The 26,165-nt window shown below is 38.4% G+C and overlaps 1 protein-coding gene across 1 annotated transcript in view; it reads left to right on the plus strand.

Annotated features, from left to right (window-relative positions):
• The first annotated feature begins 5,004 nt into the window (after positions 1 to 5,004).
• Positions 5,005 to 26,165, plus strand: part of LOC139739699 (endoplasmic reticulum membrane-associated RNA degradation protein-like) — a 149,201-nt gene continuing 128,040 nt past the window's right edge. The window contains exons 1-13 of the mRNA XM_071650313.1: positions 5,005 to 5,116; positions 11,680 to 11,744; positions 12,453 to 12,669; positions 13,279 to 13,427; positions 14,291 to 14,392; positions 15,180 to 15,269; positions 15,676 to 15,773; positions 16,742 to 16,881; positions 18,483 to 18,600; positions 22,099 to 22,201; positions 23,043 to 23,072; positions 23,814 to 23,882; positions 25,497 to 25,676. Of these exons, the coding sequence (XP_071506414.1) occupies positions 5,005 to 5,116; positions 11,680 to 11,744; positions 12,453 to 12,669; positions 13,279 to 13,427; positions 14,291 to 14,392; positions 15,180 to 15,269; positions 15,676 to 15,773; positions 16,742 to 16,881; positions 18,483 to 18,600; positions 22,099 to 22,201; positions 23,043 to 23,072; positions 23,814 to 23,882; positions 25,497 to 25,676 (1,473 nt within the window). The remainder of the gene's footprint in view (positions 5,117 to 11,679; positions 11,745 to 12,452; positions 12,670 to 13,278; positions 13,428 to 14,290; positions 14,393 to 15,179; positions 15,270 to 15,675; positions 15,774 to 16,741; positions 16,882 to 18,482; positions 18,601 to 22,098; positions 22,202 to 23,042; positions 23,073 to 23,813; positions 23,883 to 25,496; positions 25,677 to 26,165) is intronic.

A 26,165-nucleotide genomic window follows, 5' to 3' on the forward strand; every position in this document is an offset into this window, starting at 1 on the left:
AAAATAAGAATGAGAAGAAAAAGGCAGAGAAGTAAGAGGGGAGAGAGGGGTAGAAAAAAAGGTGAAAGGAATGGGATCGTGTTGAGGCATGCAATAAGGCAAGCGCAGATCGCCAAGTGCAGGATAACACCCCTGCCAGCCGCCACGACACGGCGAGCCTGCCAAACGTGCCAATAATCGCTGGAATCGGCAGGGCCTACCTCCCAAGGTCGCGGCCACAATGGGCGACAGTAAGCCATACACAAGTAGGGCGACAAGCCCCGGGTAAGATGAATGCAGGGACTGATGGGCGAAAAGTGCAGCCACTTCGTCACAGGTGACCTGGTAAGAAGCAGACCAATTCAATCAAAATTTCCCGAACTTTTTTTTCTTCCCATTCCCATCGGTTCTATGCATATCCTAATTTTGTTTCTCTCTCTCCCTCCCTTTCCACCTCGCTCCCCAGTGGATTGTTGATCTGTTGACATAAATAGCTTCCAAGTTCAGATTTCAGACTGGTTGTTGTCAAGGTCATTTGTTGCCTGTTGTGTACGGTTAATTGTGGTTTTAATCCGTGCCTGCATTCATGGGCCAGTGGCGTGTAGTAATGGAGCTCCAACGCCAAATTGGTTGTCCCTCTAACCACGCAATGCAATCCATCAACTCAATACAGAAATTTCTATCGATTGTAGATGGGCGAGATACTTTTCTTGTAAAACCGCTCCTACCTTCCCCAACTATTTTCCCCTCAGAATTCTTCACTGGAACGATATTTTTCTGGAAAGACACTTCATCTGAAAGACCATGACACGGAAAATTTGCCTTCAACCCCCTTTTTTATGGCATGAATCTGCTTCGTTAGTTTGACTGTTTTCTTCTATCCTCCACAATCATGAAAATGCACTTTCTCAAATCAATTCTGCGGCACGCTTCTAACGCATCACCCCTACCACCGACATCCAACCATAGTTAGACCAAAGTTAATCAGAGCTTTTCTTTTTTCCAGAAAGAAAACCCCCAACGCGTAATCTCCCTTTCCCCGAATGAACAATAATTTCACTTGTCGATGAGGTCTGAAATAGTTCTCCCCTCTCATTTTCGTGGCAGTAATACGGCTAAATCTTTAGGACTAGGTACAACGGGACGCTGCAATCATCTATACTGGTCCTACGAGGAGCCCGCGGGGCACTGTTACAGAACTATTTGGGCTTTGCATAGAAACTTACACGTCCGTGGAAGATAGAATTGTGGAGTCACACTCGCGCTTACATCTCTAGACAAAAGGAAAGTGATTTGGCGGGAGAAGGCAGCGTGTAGTTTGGTTTTCGATTGAATCTGCAATCAGCATCACAATGTTTGTTGTGACAAACGGAGGAATATTTCTGGACAAACAAATTGTAATCAATGAGAAGATGGCGAACCCCGTATTGATAGGGGATGACGTATCACAAACCGCGATCTCTTTCTTTCTCTCTTTCATTCGTTCTTTCTCTCTTTCATTCGTTCTTTCTCTCTTTCAGTCTTTCTTTCACGACTCTTTCTCTTCTTGTATCACCATTTTTTCAGTCTTGGTTCCAGTCTTCCTCCGGCCTCTCTTTCTCTCTGATTCACTTGCTCATTTAGTCACGTGCTCTCTTCCCAGTGGAAACATCTTCAAATGCTACTAGTACATTATTTCTCCCAATGGGTTATCTTTCTATCCACCAGAGTGTTGATGAGATAATAGTACTGTCATGTCCGTCATTCCAGTTCAGTTCTGTAGTGAGCAGATTTTTTTTTCCTTGTAAAAATGTCCTCGGAAAACATCGCGAAGCTGTCGATCCTCGCCCCGTGTGAGCAAACGTTCGAGAACGAAGAACAAGAGGAAAGAGTGGCTCTACGTTAATACTTCAGTTTATGTAACAATTGTAAGCTCGTGTTCCCCGTATATTCCCGAGTATTGGGTCTCTTTTCAATTTGTTTAAAAGTTGACTGAGGCACGTGCTATGCATTTTCTGTCAAACCTTTTAGTTCGGTTCCATCTTGTAAGAAAAAAAACCCAACAACAATAAACCGGTAATAATTGCCCAGAATTATAAGCATTGCTATGTCATTGACAATGTCATCATATTATTATGTGCTTAATACTAAATGAAAACAATAAACTATGCATTTGCATGATTGGAAGTGTGTTATCTTATGAGTGTGTGTTGTCCGTGTTTTGTCCTTTGAGATATTCTGATTTACTTACCTAATTGGCAATGATCACTTGCGCTTAATTTCTACTATCACCAACAATCAATTAAAGCGTGTTGCCTGTGATACACTATTGGTAGGTGGAAACTTAACTACCACCCGCCAATCACCACTCGCAACTCCATTTTTGTTAGCCGCAAACATATCAGATAATAATCAGTTTTTAAATCAAGGTTGATGAAAACAAATCTAAAATAAAAACTGGGCGGGTCTCCATGAGATTTGCATCAGTTATGTAGGTCAAGTGCACTTAATTGTGTCAAGAATTGTGTCAATAATTGTGTCAATGTCGGAAAGATGATGTGCATGACTACGTCCGAAACGCTGGACGTCTGTCAAGATTGTAATCTTTGTAGAACAAGTTGAATCAGTTGCGTTGTCTGTCTGTTTGTTTGTTTGTGTGTATATATATGTGTGTGTGTGTGTGTGTGTGTGTGTGTGTGTGTGTGTGTGTGTGTGTGTGAAAGAGAAAGAGGGGGATAAGGAAGAGGGAGAGACGGATGGAATAGGGGTGAAGGGCGGGACTAATAATTCAGTTTCAATTCCATTATACTTTATTTCTATCCAACAAAACGTGAAAAGTAATACAATGTATACATTTGACAATTAATATTGTTTAATAATTTGAAAGAAATACAAGTCATGAAATATAATGCAAAATACATGTAAGAATCATTTTGTGACAGGAAAACAATGCACACTTTGCAATAATGACAAAATAGGTAAACATGGCGAAAAGAGTCGTGATCTATTGAAAAGCGGAGTTTGTAAGATGTGGATCACTCGAAAAACAATATGCCAACAACATATAATATATGCAGAATTATTCTATATGTGCCTTTAGAGCATTTGATAACTGATATATAGGATGCTAATAGTATCAATGAATTGCAATGTTGCAGCTAGTGATGAACCAAAAATCATGAGTTCATAATCATTTCTGGGGGTAGACGAAGCAAGTGAATGACTTTATCACAATTCTCATTAACGTAATTAATCATGCTGTTTTGTGATTCGCAAAGCGGGTTGATGAGGAAAACATTACACAAAACAGCTAAACAAAAGGTAAAGCACAGTAAGGAAAGAGAAAAGAATTGTAAGCAACAATAAAAAAGTCCCCCATCCCACACACACATAAACGCCAACCTCACATATACGAATAAAATGTTCGAGAATTGGTCAGGAAACGTTCACATTAGAGAAATTTCAGAATGGAAAATAAGAAAAAAGTTTTATCATCAATTCAAAAGTATATAAAGATGCAAAAAAATCGTATGACTATGCAAAACAATTTTCATTTTCTTATCGTCATCAAACCAACATATTTGTTATTGATCATCAATCAATCAGATTTTCCTTTTAAAGGAAAAGTCCACCTTCATATTAGTAGAACACATCAGTGAAACATTAAGGAATATCAGATAATTTGTTCAAAAGATATGAATTTGTGAAGTTTCTGCACAGTCACTGCTGGATGAGAAGACTACTACACTTTTATGATGACACATGCGTGGAACGATATAAGGAAAATATAAAGAGAATTTCACAAAATTGATTTTTTTTTGAAGAAAGCTCACCTTGTTCACTCGTTCAACTTGTCACTGACGTATGTCATGAGTAACATTGTTCCCCCTTCCTTCTGAAAGAGGCAAGTCAAGTTCTCTTTTATTGTGCGAGAAAAGTGAAAATATGTTAATTTTTAAAATTTTTCTTTATTTCGTTCTACACATTTGACATCACAAGCTTTAATAGTTTCTCATCCAGCGATGGCGGCACTGAAACTTCAAAAATGTATAACTTTTGAACGGATTGTCCGATTTTCCTCAAATTTTCATTGATGTGTTCTACTAATATTGCTGTTTTTTCTTAGTTCACATGTATATAAAGGTGAACTTGTCCTTTAAGGTGAATCATATATCTCACATTTTCTTTTCAAAATCTGGGCCAAATGTCATTTGCTTGAAGACAATATGTTTATTTTCAAAAACAGCAGTTTACCTGCCTTATCTAGGCCTACACGTACTACTAGGTTTCATACAAATCTGTCCAATCTTAAATATCCTACCAGGCGATCAGGAGAGTTTTAAAACACCTTTTGTAAGGTCACTTACACGCACAAAACACGTTTACATATGACGAACCGAAATTTTGGAATGCCCTGTGAATGATGACATTAAAAATGCCCCAAATGTTTCAATTCTTCATTCTCATCAATAGTTTAATGCACACAGCTTTTTATTACTTATATTTACATCTCTTTCCTCATATTATGATTTCGATTTTACTTATGTGCTGTTTATTGAGTTGGCGATGGAGAAAAAAAGAAATAAACTTGAAATTGAACTTTACACGCGACTCCCTTTGATTTCTTCTTTTGTCTTTGTCCCTCTAATTTTTTGGATTCTCCTACCGAACTCTCATCACAGACACTTCTTTCAAAAATAAACTTTTGATTTTCTTTAGATAGCACAGGAATTACTATTTTTCTGATACTACTCATTTGTCAATCAGAGAAGGACCGGTCGAATCTTGAAAACAACATGTCCATTCTTCCGGCTCGAAAGAGTAACATAAATTCCCCAAGGAGCAATTGTTTACGTCAAAATCGACGCGGAAACAAAACAATTGCCTCAAAGAAAACAAACAAACTAGCCTTGAAAACAGTATAAAGAACGCAATACTTAATGTACAGAATGTATATGTATATTACAATATTATTGTTAAGAGCTCAACAGGCTATTCATATGTTAATGTAGAAACAAAGTGGAGACAAAAACAAAAAGGCAAGTCATGGAACATGAGCAGCTGACGCAAACTACAACCCCACCGGTGTCTCACTGGAGCCTGGACCGTACCGCTTCACCACGCCACCTTGCGCTCGACCATCGGTTGGAGTCTGCATGTGCGTGGGACCAATCAAGGTGGCGAATGGCCGCCGACAAATGGCGTCGAATAAGCCGTGTACACGACGTTCTAAACCATGATTGATCGGTGTGACGACATGGCTCGATGGCAGCGACTTTGGTGCGGCATTCACACACAGCTGACTGAGTGAGAGATGGAAAAAAGATGTAATGATTCCACCAAATCAACATGTGTGTGATATGTTCACTATACACTCCCACACGCGCACAGACACATACACAAAGACATATACATATTATATATGTATATTCGTTTCTTTGTTTGCTTGCTTTTTATTTTCTGCGTGTTTTTGTTCGAACAGCCTTCTAGGATTATGTGAACAACGATTAGAGTTCTCTTTTAAGAACAAAAAGTTTGATAATCACAAAGTATACCTCCCAAGGGAATCATGGCTCTTGCGATCTGTGAGCCAACGGTATTGACTTTACTTCCATAGAACTCCCCCCCCCAAAAAAAAAAACAACAACAACAAACAACAAACAAACAAAAAACAAAAACAAAAACAAAAACAAAACAAAACAAAACAAAACAAACAACAATAACAACAACAGCAAACAATCAAGCAATTCAAACTGTGAGGAGCTCCTTTGCTATACTATAAACAAACACAAATACTGACAAGAGTGCATTCTATTTTCTATGGACTTTTTATGAAACAGTTTGCACATGAACATACCCGCTTTGTTTTAAATGTGTTTATTCGTCATTACTGCAATTTTCTCCGAAATTGTTACATTGAACCAGAGACACAAAATGCCCATAAATTTTCAGCCGACACCGTATCGAACGGACTGTGCTCTTCTTTACATTGTAGGTAGGCTTCACAAGCGGTGGAATAAAAACGGACATATTGATGCACGGTGTACGTGATGAGAATGAAAGAACGAGTGCGTGAGTGTGAACGCACCTCATCTGAAAAGAGAGTGTGCGTGTGGATGCAACCCGCTCTGACGATAGAGGATGCAAGACGATTGCAGCGCCGCATAAATCCCATTTTGTCATTAATGTGATCACAACGAGGGAAGGTGCCCCGTCGACACGATCACGGCGATCGTCCCGGTTTAATTAAGGCGCTAAAAATTTGTCGTCTGCGTGGATAACCACCCACCCTGGTATCGGAATTTATTTCCAAATGTCTTCTTTCTTTCTCTCTCTCTCTCTCCCCTTTCTCTCCGTATCTATCTATCTATCTATCTATCTATCTATCTATTATCTATCTATCTATCTATCTATCTATCTATCTATCTATCTATCTATCTATCTTTCTATCTATCTATCTATCTATCTATCTATCTATCTATCTATCTAGTATCTATCTATCTATCCATCCATCTATCTATCTATCTATCTATCTATCTATCTATCTTTCTATCTATCTATCTATCTATCTATCTATCTATCTATCTATCTATCTATCTATCTATCTATTTATTATATATCTATCTATTGTCTATCTGTCTGTCTTTTTTTCCTTTCTGTGTCTCGTTATACATAATGGATATTGCTCACTCCATCTCTCTTCCTTCCCTCCCGCATTCTTTATCTCTCTGGCTGTCTTACCCTCTCAAGGGCATCTCTTTGTGAGCTTAATTAATGCTAAAAGCAGTTCCATCTACTTACTTCTCGGTCAATAATTCTCTGTCGTTGGGATTTCATTAAGATAATTTTCAACCAGTGATGTCACGATTTTGGGTAATTACAACGTGTTGCTATTTTCATTCAAGCAACGTTAGCGTAACAGCTAGAATCAAGTGTTTCCTTCTACTTTACTGTGCTTTCGTCAGAGCAGCAACACTAAGTTACAGAACTGTGCCACATCACTTGGCATCAAGAAAATCAGATAAATTTTGCTCCGGTAGTATGATTGTGGTTGCGCAAGACTTTGCACGCATGACAGGGGAATAACATTGTCTTTTGTTTTTTTGGGGGGTTTGCATGTTTTGGAGTGGTTGTTGTTCAAGATTGAACATAGCATGATTAAAAGATATCTTATTGTCTTCGATTGTCTATCTCATAAGTCAGACCCTGTAATAATTGATGTCATTATCATCTCGAAAACAACAAGTTAATATGCAATACGGATAATATAACCACAGTATTTTCTTGTTCTCTGGTAATTCTTGATTAAAGTCATGCTTTATTAATTATTGCATATCAGAACTTCCGCGCGGAATGACCATATAAATGTAATAACCATTCAATGTTACACTTGGTATTTTAAAAGTGGAATGACGTCAGTGTAGGGAAATTATTACCCAAAGAAGCTCGCGATTGATTAAAGACGAAATCACGTTGCTGGAAAAAAATATGATTTTTCTGACAAAGCCATTTCCCTTAACTGACTGATGTTCTGAATACTGGTATCCGTGGAATGTAATCTCACCACGTATACCGTTTCATAAAGCAATTATGTACAAGCATATTATTTAAATGAGCCCATTTCAGTACTCGTAGTACTCCATTTCACCCATCAAGTATGACGTCACAACTTCCGCGTATGTAGTATAGGTTCGTCGGTGGATGTCTTTCTTGGACGCGAGTACCGCACTACGGTTGTTAAGGCCCATGGTCACCAAACAGAAAACATTTTAGTGGTTCCTCGTTCTGTTCCGCCATGTGTTCGTGATGGATGGATGTCGAATCGTTCGAAACAGATTACGAACGGCATCTGGCGGGAATTAAGTATAATTTCCCCAATTTCGATGGCATAACGAAACGTATCCCTTGTAGGACACGATTGTCTGGATCTGCCATTTCTGCTTGCCTGGCATTGGTATGCATGCTTCTTCGTGTCTAACCCCCTCTCACTAAAAAGCTATCATTGAGGTATAGGCCAGCTACTATCATTTGCTATCATGTTAAACGCGGGTGCACGTAAAATGCGTGTGGATGTTCCTGGCATGATACTCAAAGTGATGTTATAGTCTGCAAGCCGAGAAAGGCGGGAAATCTCACAGTTTATTTTTACGGATTATGTGAATAGTTCCGGTGACCAATCCAAATCATATGCGATACTGTATACATGTACCTCTTCAGGTTTCCTCTTCAGGCCTCTTTCCCTTCTTCGACTGGTGCTTTACCAGTTCTCAAGTTTCTAACATGACCGCTCAGAATAAGGTAGCGATACTAACAAATGCACATAGAAAAAAAACTGTTAGCATTCAGACAAGTAAAAAACAAAGAGTCTCTGCAAGGGCTATTACAATCTGCGAGAATGATCATTTATTTTGTATATTCTGTCCTTTACCCGGGGCGCTGGGATAAAGACTTGTAAGGGTAAGGCAACTCCGCTCGCTACAATTTGGATTTTATCTATGCCACACCACAAGTCACTCTCAAAAGTCGTGTATACTCTTCAGGTTGAGTTGTCCACGCAGTCGATGACCCTGCATGTATGGTTATAATTCATAGAATTCTCGGCCATTTGAGGTGGCTGACCTACCGACCATTGTCTGCATCACCCCTTCTAAAAATAACGGTCATTCTGAGCGAGAGAGAAAAAAAAGAGGGTTTCGTGGTAGGACCCTGGTCTTGAAGACGTAATTAATCCTTTATGTAACTGTCATGCTAACACTATGCGCACACAGAAGACCTACGTGTCCACGTAAACATTGGGCAGTGAAACGCGTTTCGCTGAATGTACTCGGAAACTGTTTCCCCTTTGTCCCCAAAGTCGCTGATAATTCAAAAGGCATGTTATTTCCCCTGTGTTTAGACAACATTGACCAGTAATTGTTAACTTAAGTTAGTATATTTTCTGGTCACTTTGGTTTACCCCTTGACCATTTGCATGTGGTTTCCGAAGAGCCTTTCCAATGGCTCAAATGATAGCTAGATATTCTGTCCTGATTCATCTGATGTGGAAAAGTGGTACGTACTGTTTCCGCACTGTTATGGCTCTGTCAACATAGACCCTTAACATTTCACTGCCATGATATCTATTTGAGAACATACATTTATTTCTATTCAGGCTGGGTTAAGGTGTACTACAATTAGTGGTCCTGTGAAATGTAAATTCTTCCGTTTTATCCAATGATTCCTTGTTTCTATTCTTTTGATAATTTCTTGATTTCAAGAATTGTCCGTTTTCGATCAAGAAGTGTTCCATATATTTCAAACTCTTCGTTAATTTAATCATATTTTCATGTTAAGATATTAGTCTAAGTATATTTCAAATCAAATTATCATTTGTTGGTTCCCCTTGGTCTGCCCCCCCCCCCCCCGTCTCTCTCTTTCTCACCTTACTTTCCTGCAATACACATATCTGATTCTTCTCGCACACTATGAGACCCAACATTTCTTCTGATTAGCCTATTCTCAACAATCATTTTTCTTCATTAGGCTCATTCCTTTCACTTTCTATCTCATTGTCTCATAAGATCTGCCCACACAATAAAATGCTATTTCACAAAACTTTGTCCCTTTGTTTTCGTTGTTGTTGGTAATGTTTTGTATGGTTCTTGTGCACATCGGTATTATGTACAATGTAATATTGTATGATGTTACAAATATATTTTGTTTGTATTACTTTCGAACGTGGAGCAACACAGTGAAATTTAATGAATAAGTGAGAAAATCAATATGTAGGTGAAAGTATCATCAACCTCCACCTCCAAAGTTTTTTTGTCCAATTTTTTGTTTGTTTTATTTATATATATGTCTCATATATAAATGAAAGTATATAACAAGATTCAATTGTAGCTTTCCAAATTAAATTTTATCCAAATGAGTTATAACACACATGTAGATATATTTCCACAAATACTACAATACGTATGGGCCTACCTATAGTTTACTAATCACATGGAGTTAACTTGCAAGTTGGTAAGAGGCTTTTATCGTGAGTAGAGCAGTTGCATTAATGCTCTGATTTGCTGTGTAACAGCATACAAAGTATTTTGTGCAAGAAGCAGTGAGATTTTTTTCACTGTGTTTTCCACTCTACTTTGTTTTTATACATTAATTGTGACAAAGCTCTGTGCATTTGTGGAGGAGAAACAAATGAATCTACTAAGCAAGTATTGTTGTTGTTTTAAAGAAAAAAGCAAGTGGTGAAATATTTATAGTATTCACAATCTGATAGCTAAAAAAGTTCCTGATATTGTGGCCACCATTCAATCGATCAAACAGCAATAATCTTAAAATCTCAAAAGAAACCCTCAAAATCTAAAAAAGAGAGAACTGATCAAAATAGCTGGATTAAGAGTTTCTTTTGATATCTGCAATATAAGGGTGTTATCGTAGAGCAAAGATCACGATGAAGGGCCTTATGTATGACGTACTTTGTAAATTGAAGTACAATATATATTGACTGAACGGAATGCAAACACTAGATGGCGCTTGACAATTCGTTTTCCTTCGAGAAACCAACTGAATACACAGTTTATGGAAATGAACTCGACTATTAGTGGACACTCTGGAAGTGCAGATGATTTGTTCGTGTTGATACTATTTAGTAGAGTCATGTAAATGTACAATTTATAGCATAAATCTAATGTGGACAGTTATTTAAATGGATGTGTTTTTTTTTTCCACTGAGGCCTGGTGCGGCATATCGGATTTACATAAATGTAACTAACACAACCCCTGTTGTAATTTGGGTATCCCAACAGGTGGGTATTTTCTATGGCACTTTGCATTGGTACGTGATACAGTTATTGCTGTGAATAAGATGGTTATGAGATTATATATATATTATATTCCTCATGCTAAGCAGTAAGTAATAATTACCATTTCAAACATGGTAGGGAATATACAGTTGTCATACTCCGGGGAAATTAATCCCTATCTTGCTTCACATGGAATAGAAAGGAATAAAAATCAAACGGATTCTTATATCACTGTTCTTATGAGCATTGACGTGTGAATCAAAAGAGAATGCTGCAAGAAACTAACTCTCACATGGTCATGCACAAATCTGTTTGGCTCAATTCAACCGGACACATGATAGGAAAAGCGATAATACGAATGCATGTTGACTCCTAGATCATAAATACTCTTACATGTCAACCAGCCAAGCATATTGCAGAGAACCTGAGACCTCTCCATCAATTACAATCACATCTGCAAAATACTAGTACAGTGTACATGTAAAACATATTGGCATCGATCATCTGTGAATGACAGGTAATACAGAAAATATCGACTTAGGCTGATCGATGCTATGCAGTGCGCGATGCGTCCGGCAACCGCCGCCACTCGTTTTTGTTTGTCACCCTCTATCGACGCAGCAGACGACAGGCTGTGGCGTAATTTTGCGGTGCCCGTAACGTTAACGTTGGGACCTAAAACAAAACGCCAAAATCATCAATCAATATTTGTGGTGGAATTGGACAAATGTAAGTAATTATCTTATCTATTTATGAATTTTCTATGTTGAAAGCCTTTTATCAAAATGGAACTGTGTTACCAGTCACTATGGAAGAGAAATATCTGAAGGCTATGCGAGTTGTGGTGTGTCAGGAAGAGCGTAAAGGATGCAGTCCGACGTGTACAATTCTGTGTTAGTTACGTCAAACGTATTTGACTGATCTTTCACAGTGAGTGGGGGCTGCCGGCTGGTGGCCCACGACGTTTTGATGCAGTGTGGATCTGTCCGAGATCTAGTAATTTACATTGAACAAGCATAGCCAGTCTATCTTCTGGTATACCTCCCCATGTACTGTATTTCACGTCAAGAGAGAATGAACTGTTGTAACTTCGACAAGTTTTGATTAATAGGATCGATGACCACCCACTTTCAGTGCCAGTGCAGTTGCTGTTCTGTGGTACATGGTAGTGCGGTGGTTACCTATCTGCTGCGGCATTCTTCCCTTGGCCTTGGTCCAAACTAAAGGCTTCATGTTGCGTGTTGTGCTTATGCTCTGCATAATGTGCAGTTTTAGAATGTATAGATCTACTCTCAGTTGGAAAGACTTCCTTTTGTACCCCAGTAAAATTGCATTTGGGGGATTCTTTTCCAACATTTTAAGTAAAAGAGGATGACACTTGATGGGTGTCAAATTAAAATGAGTCACAATATCTTTTTAGGGGGAACCACATAAAAGACATATGAGATATTATGTACTAACCCAAAGTATGGAATCTGCATACCCTAGGACTCTAGAATCCAGCAAAGACTTCATTCCCCCTAACTTTCTCACTCCTATGTCCTATGAGCAATATACATTGCTGGAAATATTATTTCCAGCTATAGAAGACATTTTTTTCATTCAAATTATTTGCAGGGGGGGGGGTGCTTTTATATGACTCTGCTTGTATTTTTGTATATCAATGTCACAGTCTCTTTTCTCTCTCTCCCTCTCTTCTCCAAGGTATGTGAGATGGCATCAGATAAAGAGACAGACACGACTGCAACAGCTTCATTCAAAGATATGGCATATGAGACATTTCTTTCCCCAAATGTCCACCATCTCATATGTGATGTAGGAACAACTGTACATACCAGCGTAGACATGCTACAGTGTCTCAATGCAAATGGTCTGCTAGATTGGGATGCCATAACAGCAGTAGCTTTTGAGGGCAAACTCGGTAAGAATAAAAATACTTCCAAGCATCAGATGATTATTTTGTTTCCTTAAGATCTTGATTTGTTGTCTTACATTTTTGAAATTGTATGAAGAAACACAATAAAGAGATTGCCAAGCTGATACACAAATACTAAAGATAGGTATATTTGTTCATTTTGAAATTTGTCAGTCATAATCGTCTTGTAGGAAGGAAAAAAATAGTGTGAAAGAGCAGATACTTATAAGAAATGAAAGATCATTACAACTGTAATGATTAAGTATTACTCAGTACTGTAAAGAAAGGAAATATATTCAAGAATTCAGTGCAATAGGTATACGCCCGTGAATGTAAAGAATACAGAAAAAAAAATGAGATGAGGAAAAATTGACATGACAATGGATGTTTATTTGCCACCCAACATTTTTCACACCCAACCAACATGTCATTACAGTTACCTATTATAGTAAAGTAGTCTGTATATTTCCTGCCATGAATAATGCTCACCCCCCCCAAAAAAAAAAAAAAAACAAAACCCACCAAACCAACAAAAAAAAAACACACACACCAAAAACCAACTAAACACCTTCTTGAGAGTGTTTGAATGTGTTTGCATTTACCTACCTCATTTAGCAACATGGGACACTCAGACAGATTTTGTGGATGTGGTGAAAAAATTTGCGCCTGTGTGTCAAGATATTCACTCAAGAGTGATGGTCAACAGTCTATCAGAGCTAGAAGCCAGGTATGGACCATGGTTCAAGTGGACTGGCTGCCCAGAGGTAAGATGAATATGCTAACTGTAAAACAAGGAATGTTTGTGGGCATTTTGATTTTGCGAATTTCACGACAGACAAGATTAGCAAAAGAAAAATGCTTGTGAAAGTTCTTGTCTACACTATATGCATTGAATGCCATTGACAATTCAGGAAAATTTCATGTTGCGAAAAAGGCCATTGGCTCCAACTCACAAAAATTTCACGCCGCGAAAATATCTTGCTGTGCAGTGTATATGTGTGCTCTTGTGAAAATGGAAGGATTTTAGCACTGAACATTATAAATGTCATGCTATCATTGTTTTAGACCAAGGTGCATTTTTTTTTTGTTTTTGTTTAGTTTAGATCCTTCACATATATGGAAGAGATGATATGCAGAAATTGGGTCAAACCTATAATTGTTCTCATTGCTATAGTGAATTCATTATACAGTAAAAATGGTGTAGTTTTGGACATCAAACTTGTGAGATGCATCTACAGCATAGGCACACAAAAAGGAAGCCAGTTATTGGACTTATTTCAAATGAGTGCATACAATTTTCAGATTTAATTCCCTGCAAATAGATGTACTCTAGATTGAATATCAAAAAATTCCACTGAAATTGTAAAAGAAAGCCTTGAGTCAAATAGTTTTCTTTCTTTTCTTCATCCATGTAAAGCACATTTCTCTAAGTATCCCCACTTTTTTTAAAACAAATAATGATACACCATGCATTATACCTTAAAGATTAGACAGAAGAGTGAAATGTCTCTGGTCTGAAGATTCCTTTTTATCTACCCCACTCTCTGTTCCACAATTTAGTGATAATAGAGGGCTTCCATTTGCTATGAAAACTAATCCATGAAAGTTTCTGTGGAATTGCTTTCAGGTCTTCATATCTGCATTTGAGCTTTTAGTGGCTGATACCACAAGAGGGACTGAAATGAGTCTACTGCTCACTACAGCAGCATTGGAGAGGGCCCTGGGAGATGTGAGTATAGACCAATTCGGGTTCGTTGAGGGCAGCAGACAATTTGTGGCACTGGGCGCAGCCATTAGCTCAAATTGCGGTGTCCCAGCATACCCCCCCCCCCTCCTCTCCCCCACCCCCCGGGCAACATGTTTATCGCGCACTTTTAACAAAGGTTCGCGCACTAAGCAAGCATTCGCGCTCTCAGTACGAGACGCCTATTGGCTAAAACAACCATGCATCAGTTTTTCATTCTGCACGCGTGCTAATGTAGGGAGAGGGGTGGGGGAGTGGGGGGGGGGGGGTTGGCTGAGACACCGCAGTAATGGCGCTGCCCATGCCAATGATACACATAGCGCATCACAGAATGGGTCAATACTTTCTCTTTTAATCGTGCTGAGTGAAAGTGAAAAAACAGACATGCTCGTCTTGATGTAGTCCCAACCAACAGACCATATTTTGCTCTGTATTCCTTTACTCTTCTTTATCTGTTTATGTAACCAATTTATTTTACCTGTTTATGTCTGAAATGCCAGATAAATTTGTAATGATAACAGCACTGTTGGTAATGATGATGATAATGATGATAATGATTGTGATACTATGTTTGTCAACACATGACAGATCTGCATCACTCTGTGAAAGGATTTGATGTTTTGGTCATGGATGATGGTATGGGGACGCTTCATATTTAGTGTAATGTGAGTGTTTTTGTTTTTTTCATATTCTTGCATGCAAAGCTGCACAATTTACTTAACTTTCACTATGGAATTTATTTTGTAGAATTTTCAACCTCTTTATTTTACAGGTTTACTTGATGAAAAATTCACCATGTCCATCTCTGCTAAAAGATCTGTTGGTCACACAAGAGCTTCGGCAGATATTTGGAATTCCAGCAGTAAGTTGCAAGATGAGTGGAAATAGAAAGTGACTCAATCACATTTGATCCTGACCAGTATTACCTTCTTCCATTATCCTTTAATGCATTTCATTGTGTCCTGTCAATCTGCTAGTGTAGAAAGTAAGTCACAATGCAACACACAAAAAAAGCATCTGAATGCAATGTCCTCAGATGTTGTCATATGCCTGGCTGGCATGCATTTTTTTTAATGCAATGAATTTTTTTTTCGTGTTATGTTGACATTATTTTAACAGCATCAATATATATAAGAAAATGCACACATCTAAAAACACACAAGACATCAGCACATCAGTAAAAAGATTGTATATGTTCATATAAAATGTCATTATCATGTTTGTAGTAACTTCTGAGAGAATTTCTGTATCTATCATCAATCTTAAAGTTATTTTGTCTGAGGACGCTGATGGGACCCCCTACAAGCCTCAACCTCCGGAATATCCTCTGGCATGGCTTTGCTGCCCCTGGAGAAATCCCAACAAGGTGCTAGTTTAGAAGATACTCTGACAGAGCATGTTTCAATTTCCAATCCTCTATCATTTGAGAGGTTAGCATAGAAAAAAAGAAGAAGAAATGCATTCAGTATTTGATAAATTGATTTGTGTAAATTGGTATTTTCCATGGGATACTCATATACTGTTCTCACTTATACAGCTAGTTTGTATTATGAATGTGTTGACTTTCCATCACCGTAAAATCTTGATGCATGATAAGCCGTGTGATGAGGTATTTGGTACTGCAATTTGCCAACTAGAAATACCCTACTGCTGTGTTGAATTCATCTTTTTTTTTTCTTCAGTGCTCTACCCTGAGTTACCACAAAATGGATAAAAGTAATTTGTAGTGCTTTATACAAGAATGAGTTGTTGTGTTTGTAGTTTCAAGACAATAGTAAGTGAATGCGAATACATCAAATAAATCCCATAATTTGATTATTTTTATCTCTCTCTAATGACCAAACAGTTTGACACCAATGCCTTGCCACTGTAGTGGTGGTATCAGTGGTGCATGCATGTGCAGCTCAGCAGCAGTGTTCAGCAGCAATGCTCAGCAGCACTGCTCTGTGCATTATAATGAGAACACAAACAAAAATAAGTAATCATGGACTGAATTTGTTGAGTTAAATGGTTTCTATTTGATTTGCTGTCCAAAATTATAATGATATTATAAGAAAGTAATAGACAAAATGTATTATCGCTTATGTAAATATGTTAAACATTTCAAAACAAGGATGAGTTGGCATTGAGATTATTATCACCAGTTGCTAGAACTTGACTGCTATGATAGCAATGTGTAATTGTATTATTAAGAAAACGAGGTGGCACTCAACAATGCTGTAACCCAAGGTAGAATGGTATTGCAGGTTATGCCATACTGAATCATTTTCATATGATGTATTTAATGGCGGTTTGTTGTTTTTTGTCACTTTTTTTTTTGTTTCATTGCAATAGATATGCATCTTTCCTGCTGCTGCTAACAGCAAGCCTTGGACATATCCTGAGTGAGGTTGGCATTCATGTACCTGATATACCACACCGAAGGCCCATAGAATTCAACAAACAGGTTCAACGTGTAGGAAAGGTTTTGCCAGGTGAGTTCCTCGTACGCCATAGCCAATCCAACTTACGTCAGCTGGATGGGATGGAAATTGCCTCACCACTATCAAAGTGGACATTGTTATTCAGTAGTTGGTTCAGTATATGTGACCTGCTGCAACTAAAGGATCCGAAAGTTGGGGGAGGACGATTTTCTGAAAATTACATGACATTATTCCCTTATTCTTCCGCTTTAATTTCATATATAATGCGACTCATAAAAGTACTCGGTTGCGGAGATATAGATGCTTTTATTAACGCATGTCGAGTGGTTTAGGAAATCAGTGTTTCAAGAAAACTGCCTTCAAAGTTTTCTTTCCGACGCTATCATGATCAAGGGGAGGCAAGACAGTTTTCACCTCTTGAAAATAGAAGGCATGCTCCTAGCAACCTCCGCGATGTTAATTCAAGCTCGGCGCCAGCGGTCTGCGCACAACCAATCAGTGACCAGGATGCCTCGCACTGACCAATAAGATCACTCCCTCGTTGCTAGGGGCGGAGTCTATCTGCGGTGCTATAACCAAATCTTCGGACATGTTTCTATTCCATTGAAAATCATGGCCAAGAGAAACGCTAATTTCTTGCCTTTCCTTTGACCATTCAAGATTTTAGCAGATGATAGACAATACATTAGACTGCAAAATTATGTCAAAAACAGAAATCCAATCGTTTTGACTAATTTTGATGATCTGACTTCAAACTTGATTTTCTTGGGTCAGCCGTCAGCGACTTTCGGATCCTTTTTTTGTGGTGGGTCACATATGATGGCGTCAGCTCACAGCTGTTTATTGTTTATGACACACTGTGGACTTGTTTTTTTTTCTTGGTCATTATCTAACATGATCAGGTCTATAACATGCATTTTGCTCAATGTGATCATACAAATATATATTTTTTTTCATTGCTTGGAATAATCATCTTCAAAATGAAGAAATCTGTAGAATTCCAGCTCTCATATCGAAAGCTGTAACACACTAGTCAGTCCTATGCAATTAAGATGAGGTATGGTGATGAACAAGTGTTCAGTATCATTTTTAATGTTGTGCATAAAATTGCAAACAATTCACAAGCTACACTGAAAATATGGACACATTATGCTAACTTTGATAATCTGTATGATAATTGAATTAATATTGTTCTTCTGTTTTTGTTAGAGACAGAAATGGCTGATTTTGAACAGTTGAGAATTACCTAGTTACCTTCTAATTACATGCTGACAGTACTTGCAGATCCCTAGCAGTAGAATGGCACCATCCTCTCAACCCCACAACAAAGCTCACAGGAGATGTGAAATTGCAAAGCCATAGTATCTCCAGAGGATACTTCCGAGCTCGTCATGGCCCTGAATAAAATTTTGCACACCAGTAGTCACTGAACAACGCAAGCAAAATGAAAAAATGAAAAAAAAAAATTAATATCTTGACTGTAGCACTATGTAGTTGTCAAATCACTAGTTATAGTTTGTGTGCATGACATATGTTTAATGATGATTTTATAAACATCTTCACAAAGTCATATTCTTGGCAAATGATATGGGTGTCAGTTCTGTTATGACAGAGTGATCAATTTGAAAAATAGTTTCTTTTCCCCTTCCCAGACATTATTGGCAGTGAGACCAAAGAACTGACTGTCGTCATGCGCAATGCTACGACACTTGTCTGTCAAGGACAAGCCTCCATGTGGGAACTCGCTGTGGAGTATTACGAAACCAGAAGGTGAGCACATGCACCAAAAGTAGCGGTGGTACTTACTAGCTTCAAATATTTGTTCTCCAATGTGTAAGACATACTTACTACCAGAAAAAGAAGAAGAAGAAGAAGAAGAAAAAGAAAAAAAAAAAAAGGACAGCCAGCCTGTGTCTGCATTTGTTGGAAAGAAAATTCCTGTTATCATTTTTTGATCCGCCTCTGTTGTACTCTATTATTAACCCATTGAGGACTAGCTGATTTTGCTATATTTACACATATTTCCCATCAACGCCAGCCCGAGTATACTCCTCATTAGTTTTCAATTGGTTGAACCAAGGAGGTTTTTATACATGGAGTTCCAACTGGCTGTAATTATTCAAACAGTTGTCAGATTTCTATTGATGTACAAAAGAATTCCACAGGTGCACTTGTGCCTTTGATGATCGATGTTCCAAGCCGCCGTCTTGCTGAGCAATCTGAAGATTCATTTTGATCGTTATCATAATGTTGGCCATATTTTGCATATCTATTTATTAAATGAAATGAAATTTCACTTAATAATAAAGCATGTAAAACAAAAGTCAATTCCGTTCACAAATTTGCGCAAAAGTGTAAATCAGAGCTGTATTATGTGAAAATGTTAAAACTGTACCATCCTGGAAAGCTGGTTATACCCCCGCCAAACGAAGTTTGAAGGGGGTATATAGGAATCAGCGGACGGTCGGGCGGTCGGGTGGTCGGTCGGGCGGTCGGGTGGTCGGGCGGTCGGGCGGGCGGTCGGTCGGGCGGTCGGTCGGGCGGTCGGTCGGGCGGTCGGTCGGGCGGTCGGTCCGTCGGTCCGTTGCAAATCTTGCGTCGCGAACTACTTCCTCAGTTTTCAACCGATTCCCATAAAACTTGGCACAGATGTGTGCCTTGGGTTGTAGATGTGCAAGACGTATTTTTTGACAGTACCCAAAAGTACGTTGCCATGGTAACGGCATATTATTGGCAAAAATGGGTACAAATCTTGCGTCGCGAACTCCTCCCACAGTTTTTGATCAATTTTTATGAAATTAGGTACAGATGTTCATCTGAATATGTTAATGTGCAAGACACATATTTCCGCAGTGGCAAAAAGTGCGTTGCCATGGTAACGGCATGTTATTGGTAAAATATAGGGCAAAATGCTTCATGGCAAAACTGCTTCATCAGTGTTCTTCCAATTCTCATGGAATTCATATTGAATTTTTGTCTTAGGATATAGGTCAGCATGACACATTTCTTGACAGTGACAAAAAGTATGTTGCCATGGTAACAGCTCACATATTATGAGCCAAAATGATGGAAAATTTTGTGTTGCAAACTACTTCCTCAGTTTTTGCCCAATTTCCATGAAACTTGGTACAGATGTGTGCCTTTGGTTGTAGATGTGCAAGACGCATTTTTCGACAGTACCCGAAAGTACGTTGCCATGGTAACGGCATATTAATGGCAGAAGATCAAGGAAAGATCTTGCGGATTTAACTACTTCCTCAGTTTTTTGACCAAAGCTTATGAAATGTTGTTTTGACCAAAGCTTATGAAATGTTGTTTGGCGGGGGTATAACCAGTCGCTGTAGCGACATTTCTAGTTTTATCACTTTTCGACTTAATTTCCCCAAATGAAACTAACATGTATTAATCTTCAAGTATAATTCCTTATGAGAGATATATCAGATTAGTGCCCGCGTATGCCCAGTCGAGTAATTTTCATCTTCATTTCAGCATTTTTCCTCAATTTCTGTTCGCGCATCCTCGTGTCTGTACCACCTAGTTTTTATAAGAAGAGATAGCGTAAAGTAATTACCATCACAAAGACATATCTTCCTTTGAAAGTAGCTGGTGATTATGCAATGAGACACGAGTCAATTGTCTTCGTATCGGCGCGGCAGATCCTGTTTGGCACATGCTTCAAATATTTTTGAGCGGCGGCTTCGGACATAGATCAAAGGGAATAACTCTGTTGTTACTCCATCTCTTCAACCTCCTTGGTTGAACATGGTGAGATGCTCAAAATGATCACAGCTTCCTGTGTGATGTAGAATATTAGCTTGCTATGGCTCTAATCATGAAGATGATTGATGCTGTCATAGCAGGTAATATATCACTGTGTGCATTGCACACATCTGTTTGCATTGGACGTCATGTGCTGACCAGACAATTGTAATAAAGCTCATGCCTGCTTAGTTACAGATACATTTTGTAATATATATTTGTGTGTTATCAATCATTATAAAATCTATGTGGCAGTTATGGAAGTGAAAACATTTGTGACCCGCTACAACAAAAGGATCCTAAAGTCGCTGACGGGTGAGCCGAGAAAATTGAGTTTGAAGTCGGATCACCAAAATCTGTCAAAACGTTCGGATTTTTGTTTTTAACATAATTTTGTAGTCTAATGTATCTTCTATCATCTGCCGAAATTTCGAACCTAAATGATCAAAGGAAAGTCCTGAAAATAGCATTTTTCTGGGCCTTGCTTGGCTCGCCCATCAGCGACTTTAGGATCCTTTTGTTGTAGCGGGTCACATTTGATTCACACATCTTTCTGCCTCTAACTTATGTCAGAACATTCATGACGGCAGGATGACTTTTAAGTGTAAACAGTACGGCCAGAATTGTCACATTTTGCCCATGGATTACACAATTTTTTTTGCGTCGAGGGAATAATTTTGGGGTATCACATAGCAATATGCTATGCATTTTGGTATGACTGCTATACAAATTGTAATTTGTCACATTTCATGACATAGAATTGTATGTCATTTTGTTTAAAGTATATGTCCATTGACTAAAATTGCTATTCAATTTTGAGAAGGGAAATTACTCCTTGGCGTAAATGTGCATGACTGATCACGTATGCCAACAGACATCCAGAAATGAACTCACACTGATACATGTATATGAAAGGTACGCCTATTTCATGATTGTTTTAGTCCATGGACTTAAAGATAATATAAAGTTTTGGTTTCTCAAAAGTTTCCCTGAGTTTCCTTGTCTTGGTTTGTGTTTCAGGTTAAAGTACCTTTCATATAACTAACACTGTGAGACTTACTCGCCCCAAAGTGCTCTCATGTCTTAGTAATCATGCAATAATGGTTTCGTACAATACGTGTATATTGATTGTCGCGGTACCGCGTCGAGTCAAACTAACGGCTCATTCGAATTTTTCAGAGCCCGCTCTGCTCTGGTACGAAACCATTATTGCATGATTACTAAGACATGAGAGCACTTTGGGGCGAGTAATTCTCACAGTGTTAGTTATATGAAAGATACTTTAACCTGAAACACAAACTAAGACAAGGAAACTCAGGGAAACTTTTGTGGTACCAAAACTTTATATTATCTTTAATCTAAACCATGGATTTCATTTGAACCACCTTTAGTGATTTCAAGCCTATGATAACATCATCACTTTAATGGAAGACATTTATGATACTTGATGACACACAAGACATCAAAATAATCCGAATGTCTCTCCATGGGATGTACATGTACATGCAGGTATGGCTGGTGTGTGTCAATTCTGTGCCCCCTCCTGGAGCATGTGGTAAGGATGGCCTTTGGATCAGCCAATAGCTGCCCAGACAGGGTGTTGACTGCAGAGGTATGTTGAACTCCATCAATAAGTATTTAAGGACAGTAGCCCTCATCTGTAGAGCATCATGTTAGCTGTCCTAAATAACAACATAATGATGAATGAATAAGAAAATAAACACATTTTCAACAGAAATACTGCGTTATTGACTTTCGAGGACTTTACAATGTTAGGTCATAAAGAGACAATTTCCAAATGAAGATTTAGACTTTGTTTCTCTGAAGATACAGAAAAATTGCCAGAAAGATGCAAAGGTCAGAGAACTTTAGAAATGCATGTTGCCAGATCAAAATTTAGTTTAACTAGAAATAGAAAAACATTAAAAAAAACCACTGTGTTACAGTCACATGTTTGTAGGGATTAGAATTGTATTTCACATAGCATCATTCCCTATCATGTGCACACAAAGAATCTTAACAATCTCCAAAGAAGAGAAGAAAAATACTTTTTGCAGGGTATATACATTGTAGCAAGTAGACTATAACCACCCCTTACTTCTGCATTTAAAGTGATGGATGTGTGTGGTCTAAATGCCTGGTTATTAGCACCACTTACTCCATTTAGATCCAATTTCTTAGGGGCTCTTGAATGAATGAGTTGTGTTAAGATAAAAATAAATATACCAGTACTAAGTTAAATCCCTTAGATCTCTAGTGTTTCACCACTCATCGCAAGAACTAGACCTACTCTTTGTGAAAGAGGCAGTGCTTTTCAATCATCTTCGCTTACATTTTAAGTAAAGCAGAACTAGATAAAGCTCAGTCAATATGTCAGTTGATCAGTGATTTGAATAGGGAAGCCTTCTGACTTATAAATGATTTTCTTCTATCTTTCTTTACCTGAAAAACAGTCATCTGTACTATTCACCACATTTGATGAGGTAAGCATTTGGAGTATTCAAAAAAGTTGATTCTTGGAAAAATAGTGAAGTGAAATACTGTAAAACGAGGAATTTTTGAGTGCATTTTAATTTCGCGAATTTCGCGAGCGCCAAAATTCGCGAAATTAAAATGCACGCGAAAGCTTTTGTCTACACTACATGCATTGAATGCCCGTAGCAATTCGCGAAAATTACGTGCCACGAAAAAGGCTGTCAGCTCTAATTCGCGGAAATTTCATGCCGCGAATATATCATGTTTTACAGTATCCCTGTTTTGAGTCATTGTTTATATTCAGCTTCCATTTTCCTTTCATCATGAGGCAGGGCAGTACTTTCAAATACAACTCATTCCAAGTGATGTCAGTTTTAGGTGTCTTGTATGACAAAAGCTTGCTGACCCTCAAGCTTATGTTAGAAATAATTTTGGGACTTTATTCACACGGTGTGCATCAGTCCATGCCGATGGCATGTTCTGCATGAGGAAATTTCATCTGAATTGCATTTCATACCATGAGCTATAATTATGCGCAAGAAATAACTGACGTTCACCAGAGCAGCAATGTTCACCTCCAAATGAAACAAATTCATATCTTTAAGAGTTTTCTTTTCTCTAGCAACATATATGAAATGTAAAAAATTGCGACAAAATCCTGCGAACGTTAAGTGAGAAAATGTAGTGCTTTAGTCTAAGTGTTTGAAATATATTCTAAAACTGCATTTGTGTTTGTTTTGAATGTCCAGATGTTATGTGCTGAATTACCAGATGGGACTCCTAATCTTCTGATTCCAGCATATTCGGAACCTTACATGGTAGGTGTCCATCATAAACCTGTTCCTCATGAGAACCTGCAGTACCAGGTTCCTGTGGCATCAATTTATTTACGGGAACCTGGTATACCAGGTTCCCAAACTGTCAACAAGAGTGTCAGCGTTCATCCCCTAAATTCATGTTTATTTGTGTTGTGCTTACCAGAAAAATGACTGTGATCAAAAGATTAGAGTTTCTTCTTCCAATATGTGGTCCTTTTCTGTACCAAAACTGCATGTATTTTTGTCAAATTTACCTTTTTTCAAACATAGTAGTGTGCTTGTTTTGTTATAAACTCATTTGAAGAAGTACTAGTACATACCAATCAAGACTGAGCTCACTAGATTTTGATTTCCACTGTGCCCATTTGGGTGCCCTTACATTGTATATGAAAAGAATTTGCAAGCCCATCAGCGCACACTGTATTCATATCTCACGTTTGATCAATATTTTGCATTGGTCGATGGCGCATGCAGTTGATCGTGGAAAGGGAAAACGTGTACTAGTTGACTGCTTTCGCACGGATGGGTTACCAACCTGTCCATTCTTTGTTGACGGGGCAAAAAAGAAACTTGTTTGGAGGCATTAAAGTCTGTCGGAGCATTGTTGGAGGAACTGGTTAAGTAGCTATACCAGGGGGGGTGTTTCATCAACGTTTGTCAGCGCTGACAAACGTTGATGAAGCACCCCCCTGGTCATAAATGAAACCTTCCATGGTACATCATCAGAAAAATGTGAGGGGATCCTGACAGTTTTACCATTGAATGCATCATCCATACAAGGTATCGCTCATGACAAATATGGCAAGATTGAAATATTGGGGAGACATTGCCTTAATTGGTCATACACAATTTTGTAGTGTTACTGATGATTTAGTTGACAATATCCACGTATAGTCAGTGATAAGAACAAAAACTTTTGTTCATTTAATCATTGGACATTGAAGAATAGCCTTGATTGTTTTAATTCTACTTCAATTAAGGCAGCAACTACTTGTTCTACAATTACCTTGTAGTGGTATCAATGTTTTATGGATACTATTGGCAGAAAAGTACCTAACATTGACTCTTAGATAACCATTAGTTGTAATACCTTTCTTTACTTTTGTTGGTACTGAAGATGATGAAAAAGATGTCAAACATGAGAATTGGTCAATGCTTTGTTGCAACAGTAAAGCAGAAGCCACAAGCCTTTATCAGGACCACCTGCACTCCCCTTTTAACCCGCTGAGGACAGGCTGATTTTGCTACGAGTATACTTGGAACTCGTCCTCAACAGGTGAAGGCTCTTCTGTATAGGGCATAGTATCAGACAAGTGTGTGTCAAAGTTTACCTTAGCATACCATTCAGTGGTTTCTCATCAAGAATTAAAAGCATGTAATTTTAATCTTTCTCTTGTTGAAGTGTCAAGAACATAAATGATTCATGTAAAGGTAAGGAGCCAAATTTATCGGGCACACATAGATTTGAGCAATGAGTTGTTGTTGAAAGCGTTGACAAGGTTTAATATCCCTTTAAGATACCAAGGATGTGAGGGTTAATACTAAAGAGACTTTACCCCATGATACCAGTATCATAGAGTCTCTACCCCTTTTTGATGGAAATCACTCCCCTAGGACATGCTGATGGATCTTCTGCTCCATCCTGATGGACCCCGGCTCAGGGATCACGCCAGCCATGGCGAGGTGGACCTCGACCGTGTCCCCCAGGATCTGGCCACCTACACGATGTGTGTCTTCATCGCCAGTTGCACCAGGACGGCAGCCATCATCCAGCCAGGGTCAGCTGATGGAGAGGTCAGGATTCTCCCCGTGAGGTTGTTATTGTCTCTCTAAATTTTGCCTCATGTATCCGCCCTCCTTTTTGTCTTTTTTTTTAATCTTGGTAGTGTAATCAGCTCCTTTGGCTTTCATTACAATGTGAATTGGCATGAATGGAAAGTTAACATACATTCACAGAGTACTCAACTATGCCCATTCGGCCACAAAAAGTATATTACATGTGTGACGTGGTGCATTACTGCATGCATGCGAAGTCACATGTATGCCATATATTTGAAAATCATGATAAAGAAAAGAAAACAAAGAAAAGGGGAGTTATTGTAATGCTGGTTGTATAACTTTTCATTGAAGTTCATTTCAAGGTAAGAGCAGCTCCTTGAAATTTCAAATAATTAGGATTCCCATTGTTTTTATCAGTATTACCAGGGTTTAGGGACTGTGTGAAGATACCATTTGTAGTGGAGCTTGTCTCAGAGAATTAAGATGAATGATATGATTATGTTA

The sequence above is a fragment of the Diadema antillarum genome, unplaced genomic scaffold (assembly GCF_040938485.1).
Source record: "Diadema antillarum isolate AM-2024a unplaced genomic scaffold, OU_Dant_1.0 scf00000029, whole genome shotgun sequence".
Lineage (NCBI taxonomy): Eukaryota > Metazoa > Echinodermata > Echinoidea > Diadematoida > Diadematidae > Diadema > Diadema antillarum.